The sequence below is a fragment of the Electrona antarctica genome (assembly GCF_951216825.1).
Source record: "Electrona antarctica genome assembly, contig: scaffold_240, whole genome shotgun sequence".
In the NCBI taxonomy this organism is placed as follows: domain Eukaryota; kingdom Metazoa; phylum Chordata; class Actinopteri; order Myctophiformes; family Myctophidae; genus Electrona; species Electrona antarctica.
This window is the reverse complement of record NW_027637404.1, coordinates 5,975-15,000: the sequence shown is the minus strand read 5'-3', so window position 1 is coordinate 15,000 and position 9,026 is coordinate 5,975. Positions and strand designations below refer to the sequence as shown.

General features: G+C 48.9%; 1 protein-coding gene across 1 annotated transcript in view; it reads right to left on the bottom strand.

Moving 5' to 3' along the window:
• The window catches only part of tle2b (TLE family member 2, transcriptional corepressor b), a gene marked incomplete at its 5' end in the record, with an annotated part of 110,024 nt that extends 102,203 nt beyond the window's left edge, over window positions 1–7,821 (bottom strand). Inside the window, 2 exons of the mRNA XM_079531793.1 lie at window positions 3,556–3,619; window positions 7,724–7,821. Of these exons, the coding sequence (XP_079387919.1) occupies window positions 3,556–3,619; window positions 7,724–7,821 (162 nt within the window). The remainder of the gene's footprint in view (window positions 1–3,555; window positions 3,620–7,723) is intronic.
• Between the last annotated feature and the right edge of the window lie 1,205 nt (window positions 7,822–9,026).

The window sequence follows — 9,026 nt, the reverse complement described above, 5'->3', positions numbered from 1 at the left end:
TGCCAGGCATAGGATGGAGTATATAGGGCTTATTTTAGACCATTTGCCAGGCATAGGATGGAGTATATAGGGCTTATTTTAGACCATTTGCCAGGCATAGGATGGAGTATATAGGGCTTATTTTAGACCATTTGCCAGGCATAGGATGGAGTATATAGGGCTTAAGTGGTTGAGAATAATGCATACTAAAAGTGTGTGTTGTGGTGTAGTCAGTGAGCAGGGCCCCTGCCTGTGGAAACAAGCCTAAGTGTGGATGACAGGCCTAACACACTAAATATAGCCTTCTAGGTTATCTCCACTGTGGGCGCACGCGCGCACACACACACACACACACACACACACACACACACACACACACACACACACACACACACACACACACACACACACACACACACACACACACACACACACACACACACACACACACACACACACACACACACACACACACACACACACACACACACACACAAAGTGGGCGCACCGAGTCCTTGTTGCTTCACATTATTTACGTGTCTGTGCATGCAGCCTCTCCCCCCCCCTCTCTCTCTCTCTGCATCTCTCTCGCACACTCTTTTTTCAGTGATTTAATTTCTCTCTCTCTCTCTCTCTTTCTCTGTTCTACCCTTTACATCTCTGCTGCTTTTATCACTCTCCTTCCCTTTCATTCTCTTTATCTATCCTTCCCTCCCTCTGAAACTGCTTTTTTTTCTCCCCTGTCCTAATAATGTTCTGAGCCTCTCTCTCGCTCTCTCTCTCTGCCCATAAAGCAGCAGTGTGTTGCGCTGCACACCAGACCACAGTATATAAATATAATATCTAGTAGCCTGCAGTGCTAACCAACCACAGCCACCTAAACCTACAACATGCAGAGACGCAGCACCAACTGGACCCATGACTGCCTGACCTTAACAGCCCACTCACAGCACAACCACCACAGGGACGTGAACAGTGCCTGTGTGTCGGGGACTTTAGGCTGTTGTTGTGTTGTCTTGGGGGGAGGGAGGGGGGGGGGGCTGCAGTGAAACGGTCAGAAAGGCTGTGACATTTAATATGCATGAGGCTTGATCAAGATGCTGCCCATCTCCCCGGTCCGCAGAGAGAGAGAGAGAGAGAGAGAGAGAGAGAGAGAGAGAGAGAGACAGAGAGAGAGACAGAGACAGAGACAGAGACAGAGACAGAGACAGAGACAGAGAGAGAGAGAGAGAGAGAGAGGGAGAGAGAGAGAAACAGAGAGAGAGAAACAGAGAGAGAGAGAAACAGAGAGAGAGAGAAACAGAGAGAGAGAGAGACAGAGAGAGAGAGAGACAGAGAGAGAAACAGAGAGAGAGACACAGAGAGAGAGAGACAGAGACAGAGCTACAGAACTATTGTACGAGGTGAGAGGGTGGGGCCGTGTGTTTTGTGTTGCTGTACAGCACAGCAGGGTGGGGACGTGTGTTTTGCGTCTGCTGTACAGCACAGCAGGAGGTGGATGTTTGTCTCCAGTTGCGTTTGTTCCACAAAGTGATGCTATGTGAAACCACACCTAGAGACAGATCAAGCGTCTGGGATTAGTGTGGGTGTGGGCTTTCCTCAGCGTGCGTGTGTGTGTGTGTGGGCTTTCCTCAGTGTGCGTGTGTGGGTGTGTGCGCTTACTTTTGCGCCTGTCAAGACATGCACGTGCACACATAGACATCAAAAGGCGCTTGAGCCCGTGCCCTTTTACAAGTCTGTAAAAAAAACTCTCCAGGCCTGGGCCGTGGCTCAGCGGTCCAGGCACCTTGGCTGGCAATCCAGTCTGTGTGCCGGGGGTTCGACTCCCGATCCCGACAGCCTTTACTGCATGTCATCCCCCCATCTCTCTCCCCATTTCCTGTCAGCCTACTGTCTGTCCCTCCATAAAAAATATAAAATAAAGGCGAAAGCCACAAAAAAACGTTAAAAAAAAAAAACTCTCCAGACCATGAATGCAGCATTTATGGTGAAATGATTGCAAATGCCCCCACTTTCCTACCTTTACCTTTTCCAAACTCTCCTGAACTTAAATGCCCCCACTTTCCTACCTTTACCTTTTCCAAACTCTCCTGAACTTAAATGCAGCATTTTGCGTTGAAAGAATTTGTCCTGCGTGAAATCCATGTCGTACACTGCATCTCCAGTAGCTAAAGAGCGCGGGGGCGTGCCCCGAAAATAGCTGATCTACAAGCTCTCAACGCGTCGCGTGGCAACACGTTGTGAGCATGGCGATCCGCTATCTTCGCATATCACACAGAATCAAAAGTGCCCTTTTAGTGAATTTTCAGACACAGCCTTATCTAACATTCTCTGCACGTCCCTGTCAGAATGCCACTTTACCTCCCTGCCAGTCTGTCTGTATGTCTCTCTATCTTTCCCTCTCTCTCTCTCTACACTGCCTGCTTCTTCTGACAGCCAGTGGATCTGTCTGCATGTCTGTGAGTGGCTGTCTGTGTGTGTCCGTGTGTGAGAGAGAGAGTCTATCTAGCTTACGAGTCCTGATCTGGCCTGCCCCCCCAGGTTTATGAAACGAGTCCTGATCCGGCCTGCCCCCCCAGGTTTATGAAACGAGTCCTGATCTGGCCTGCCCCCCCAGGTTTATGAAACGCGAGCTGCTTAGCAGATGGTTCGTATCGTATTCTGGTCCACTCCGTGTGTTGTTTGTACCACAGACAGACGAAGGCTTACGATACGATGTGAGCCTTTAGTCACACAGACGAACCGACACGAGGGAGCTCAGACTGTTGTTGGCGTGAGAGAGAGAGAGAGAGAGAGAGAGAGAGAGCGGGAGAGAGAGAGAGAGAGAGAGAGAGAGAGAGAGAGAGAGAGGAGGGGAGAGAGAGGGGGAGAGAGAGGGAGAGGAGTGGGACAAAGCCAGGGTGATGGAGAAGGAGAGAGAAAGAGATAAGAGAGAAAGAGAGCAATAGAGATAGAGGGAGAAGGAGAAAAGGAGAGGGAAACCAAACCGAGGGAGATAGTGTTAGACACAGAGCAACACGGTGTGTTATCTAGCGAGGAAGGAGATAGCGTGAGAGAGAGAGAGAGAGAGAGAGAGAGAGAGAGAGAGAGAGAGAAAGAGAGAAAGAGAGAAACACACACACACACACAGAGGGAGAGAGAGATACGGTGACAGAGCGAGTGAAACGGAGCGTGAGAGAAATAAAGAGAGATAGAGAGAACGAAGAGAGCAAAATAGAGAAACTTGGGGGGGGCTGAATGACGTGCGCACTCTAAATAATGTCAATCTAGAACCTGTCTGTGTGCGCTGCTGATATAACTCCCCTGCCTATAGTCCCGGGATAAAGGACCCCGTTTCATTCCCTTCCACCGGTGTTCTGGGACTGGCGTTTTGACAAACAGACACAGGTGAGTGACACTGTGCATTCAGGTGCTGAGAGTGAGCGGTGAGTTTTCGGGGTGTTAAGAATGAACCCTTCTATGGGTTCGTTTTATACACTTTCAAGGTGAAATGAGCACTCAGGATTTTTGCGGCGTCTGGAGCAGGTTTCTTTTTAACGGGAGCACATTGTGTTGTGAGTGACGTGCTGGACTCACCATGATGTAATGTCTCTGCATCTCCGTCTTCTCACTGGCCAGCTTCTCACACTCCAGCTTTAGGCTGCATGAAGACACAAGGATATACAGTAAATAACTAACTAGTAACTATAGGGCCGTGACTTTAATGCGTTCATTTCACTTAATTAATTACAGAAAAACTATTGTGTTAAAAAAAAGAAAACGCATTTAAATCGCACTAATTTTTTCACAGCGGAACGTTTCTCACTGGACGAGTTTCCGGGGGACCGAACATACCGGGGGACCAACCAACAACCTGCAGGCTGCATTGAGTCAGAGTAATCTAGTAAGAGAGTAATGACACTCCCGTTGACTCTCATTGTAACAATGGAATGCGGAAGTGCTCATTCTATCTCAATAGAATAGTTCCAGCCATAGGAGCAATGTTTGGAACTATAGCCCATAGGCACCCGCTTTGCGGCGAGATCAAAGCGTGTCACCACTCTCTTACTAGATTACTCTGCATTGAGTGCATCAGCAGGCAACAACAAACCCCAATTCACCCAAAGCAATCAATGAATAAAGAAGAAGATTCTTATACGGCTTTTGCCCCGTGGATGGGACATTTTGATTTAAAAGCTATCATATAGAAGCGTGGATAAAAGCACGGTTGTGTGCAATAGCGGGAGGGAAAGGTTCCAAATGGCTCCATAGACCAACGTTAGCCCCCACGCCAGCCGCCCCAACATGTCTCGCATCGAGGACACATGGAGGCTTGACGCGCTGCAGTGATTTTGAATATCACCACAGCACGTCAAGCTGTCCTCGATGCGCGACATGTTGAAGCAGCAGCCAGCGTGTAAGCCAACGCCAGTCCAGCCCCACATGGAACCTGTCCCTCCGCCACGTAGACCTATACGTAGCTGAGGGAAAGGTTCCATACAGGGCTAACGTGGTTAGTCCGACTCCAAGTTAGGAGTTCAAAGACCCACGTCCAACCCACCCTCGACCAGATGACTGTTTCTAACTAAACGGTTATGGGCTATTAACACATTTGTTGCGATTGACGGGTGTACTCATCCAATAAATTAATTACGCGAGGCGCTCATGACGAGTAGGCTCGTCTTAAGGTGCGTGACATCGCTATAAGAAAGCCTTGCTGTGTTTCATTTTGAGGAATCTCTCTGGTGTCTACTAGACATGGCTGCTAGGGCCCCGCACGCACACACGCTTTCATAGCTCATATTGTCAACAATAAAAGTATAAAACAAAACTGTACCGTATACAGTAGTAACACTATCACAATAAAAGTATAGTTGCACCGCTCAGTTCACATGGGTGTGGTTTTTTAGGAAACATGTGGATATAGCACTGTCGCCACCGCAACGCCTGTGGCTTATTATCGGCAGAGACTCAAAAGAAATTGGACAGATTTTGTGTAACAAACAACACCAAATCCAGTACTATTGTTAGATTCAACTATATCGCCATCATCACAGCTGTACCATGTTGTGATCAAACCAATCTCAAAGCGTTTTCACCACCTCATGTGTATGTGTTGATGTGTATCATGTGTGTCATTGTGTCATGTGTGTTGATGTGTGTAGACAAGTGCACTTGTTTGAGCACGTCTACAGCATGTGCACACTATCTGTAGTGTGTGTGTAAACAGTAAAACCCTTGGTGTTGATTCATACATTTGTAACTCTACAGATGTGCCTACCGGGTCCATGTGGTGGTATCGTTAGACCCTCCCTGAGTCCTATTAAGCCCTTTTGACCTGAGATCAGATTCTAAAAATGTCTTCTACATCCTGACAGTTTTCTGAAAAAGCTATGTTTCTGTGTCAGTGGTTCTTCGATTTTTCCAAAATAGCAGACCTACAAGCTCGTAGCGCGCCACTCGGTGGCGCGCTACGAGCTTGTAGATCTGCTATTTTTCAATAGCTAAAGCATAACATAATGCTAACACCAAAAGGGGTCCCCGCCCAGAATGGGTTAACAGTGAGGATTTCACAGGTTCCACCATGCGGGACCCTGCATGCCCACCGAGGTGTGGAGGCCGGCCTCGTCATAACCATTCAAGCCCATAATTCTCTCAGCCAAGGTCACTGCTGGTCAGCTGTGTTATGAGATGACCGTCACTGACCCCGTTGGCTACAGAAAGAAATATATGATGTGTTGTTCTGTAATGTCTCAGACATGATGGTTGGCACACCAGGGTTCAATTTGCGGTGGGGGCTGGGGGGGGGGGGGGGCTGGGGGGGGCTGGGGGGAGGTAAATCCATGCTTCTGCATTTTGATACCGATCATTTATTTAGAATTAAATGCATTTCCTTTTGGGGCTGATATGTTTGATGATATATTTCATTAATAGGTTTATTAGAAGTTAAATCTGTGTGGGTTCATTCACATCTCCTTGACTGCACATATTGAGCGTACCGTTTCTTTTTTAGTTTTTTTTCAACAACATTTTTCAGCACGACCTCTACATGCTACAGTACGTTTAGCACGACCTGTGCAGCAGCTGCAGACAGTCAGACCTGTGACAGTCAGACAGTAGTGACAGTCAGACAGTAGTGACAGTCAGACCTGTGACAGTCAGACAGTAGTGACAGTCAGACCGTAGTGACAGTCAGACAGTAGTGACAGTCAGACCTGTGACAGTCAGACAGTAGTGACAGTCAGACAGTAGTGACAGTCAGACAGTAGTGACAGTCAGACCTGTGACAGTCAGACAGTAGTGACAGTCAGACACTAGTGACAGTCAGACAGTAGTGACAGTCAGACCTGTGACAGTCAGACAGTAGTGACAGTCAGACCTGTGACAGTCAGACAGTAGTGACAGTCAGACAGTAGTGACAGTCAGACAGTAGTGACAGTCAGACAGTCAGACCTGTGACAGTCAGACCTGTGACAGTCAGACAGTAGTGACAGTCAGACCTGTGACAGTCAGACCTGTGACAGTCAGACCTGTGACAGTCAGACAGTAGTGACAGTCAGACAGTAGTGACAGTCAGACCTGTGACAGTCAGACAGTAGTGACAGTCAGACCTGTGACAGTCAGACCTGGGACAGTCAGACCTGTGACAGTCAGACAGTAGTGACAGTCAGACCTGTGACAGTCAGACCTGTGACAGTCAGACCTGTGACAGTCAGACCTGTGACAGTCAGACCTGGGACAGTCAGACCTGTGACAGTCAGACAGTAGTGACAGTCAGACCTGTGACAGTCAGACCTGGGACAGTCAGACCTGTGACAGTCAGACAGTAGTGACAGTCAGACCTGTGACAGTCAGACCTGTGACAGTCAGACCTGTGACAGTCAGACCTGTGACAGTCAGACCTGTGACAGTCAGACAGTAGTGACAGTCAGACCTGTGACAGTCAGACCTGTGACAGTCAGACCTGTGACAGTCAGACCTGTGACAGTCAGACCTGTGACAGTCAGACAGTAGTGACAGTCAGACCTGTGACAGTCAGACAGTAGTGACAGTCAGACCTGTGACAGTCAGACCTGTGACAGTCAGACCTGTGACAGTCAGACCTGTGACAGTCAGACCTGTGACAGTCAGACAGTAGTGACAGTCAGACCTGTGACAGTCAGACAGTAGTGACAGTCAGACCTGTGACAGTCAGACAGTAGTGACAGTCAGACCTGTGACAGTCAGACAGTAGTGACAGTCAGACCTGTGACAGTCAGACAGTAGTGACAGTCAGACCTGTGACAGTCAGACAGTAGTGACAGTCAGACCTGTGACAGATGGACTCTGCTGTGGCCTAATGGGCCTAATGAAGGCTGGATGAAACACGCAGCACGGCTGCAGTTGGATGATGATCTAAAAAAGTAAGACATACAGCCTTGTGTTTTTTTTCTTTTACAATGACAAACAGCTCTGTCTTTCCCGTGCACAGGGGCGGCGGTGGCTGAGGGGTAGAGTGGCCGGATGGGGAACCGCGAGGTCCCCAGTTCAATCCCGGGGCTCCCCCAGGAGTCAGTGCCCAAGGAAGTGTCCTCGAGGAAGACGCTGAGCCCCTAATTGCTCCCGAACGATGTGCTGGTTGGTGCCTTGCATGGTTTCCTCCGCCATCGGTGTATGAATGGGTGAATGCATCTATCATCTATCTATGGATTTGGATACCATGTACCATGTATTGACTACGTACTACTGTAGATGAAAGTGTGTGCATGTGTGCGTGCGTGCGTACCTGTGGTACTGAGCCTGCAGAAACTGGAACTCCTCCTTGATGCGGTCCAGAGTCTCCAGGACCGTGAACTTGAAAGACTGGCCGGGCTGCAAGGGGACCTGCGGAGGAGAGGGCACATGAAAGAGGGAGATGGAGGGAGGGACGCAGTAGTGCAGTGTGTGCTCGCGTGCGTGTGTGCGTGTGTGCGTCTTTATGCAGTCAAAGGCGCGTGGTCATGCGTGTATACTCGCACCACTGTTGCTGTGCGTGCGCACAAGTAAGTGCATGTGCGTGTCAGAGAGCGAAAGGGAGAAAAAAGCCAAGATGAAAGTGAGGAGGAAGGTCACTTCCCCTTCCCACACCCACACACACACACACACACACACACACACACACACACACACACACACACACACACACACACACACACACACACACACACACACACACACACACACACACACACACACACACACACACACACACTTCTCCTAATGACTTAGCTTCTCTACCCCCACCTGCCCCTCTCCTTTCTTCCCCTCTCTCTCTCTCTCCTCTCACATTAGCATCTCGTTCGCCCCTCGCTTTGCCAGGATACTACTAATGTATTCCAGCCTACAGAGCGCTGACTGAAGAAGGGAAGGAAACGTCAAATGAATAACTTATCGTGAAATCACAGCCGTTAAAACGGTGCCGTCTCTCACCTGCTAACAGCTAGAAGAGACGCCAGGCCACAACACAACAAGCAGCCCCATGGGGGGGGGGGGGGGGTGGCTACTCACATGTTTTTACTTAAAGGGACACTTCATCCTTTTTGCAAAAAAATATATGTTAATGACGTTTAGAAGATTTAGAACGCTTTCCTTCCGTCTTTATGTGTGTAATATGTGGTTTTAGATCATTTTAGATTTTAGCAGTGAGCCCAGTGTCTCTGATGTCATGGACACTGCAGTGAGCCCAGTGTCTCTGATGTCATGGACACTGGGCTAGCAGTGAGCCCAGTGTCTCTGATGTCATGGACACTGGGCTCAATCTTCATATGACCACCGCGCTCCGACTGTAGGTGCGCCACCCGATTCAAAACATATCAAGACTGTGGTTCAAAAAGTTTTATTTCAAACCATAGGGACAAACGTTTCGGCTATCCAGCCTTCATCAGTGTGCACTGGACACTGGGCTCTCTTACTTCCTGGACTACATCAAGGAAGCTTAGAGAAGGAAAGGGAATGATCACGTGACTGGGCTGCGCCATGACACTTTCATGGGAGCCAAAACTCGCACCGGAAGTTCAATGAATACATGACAGTGAATGTAGGCGGCTGGA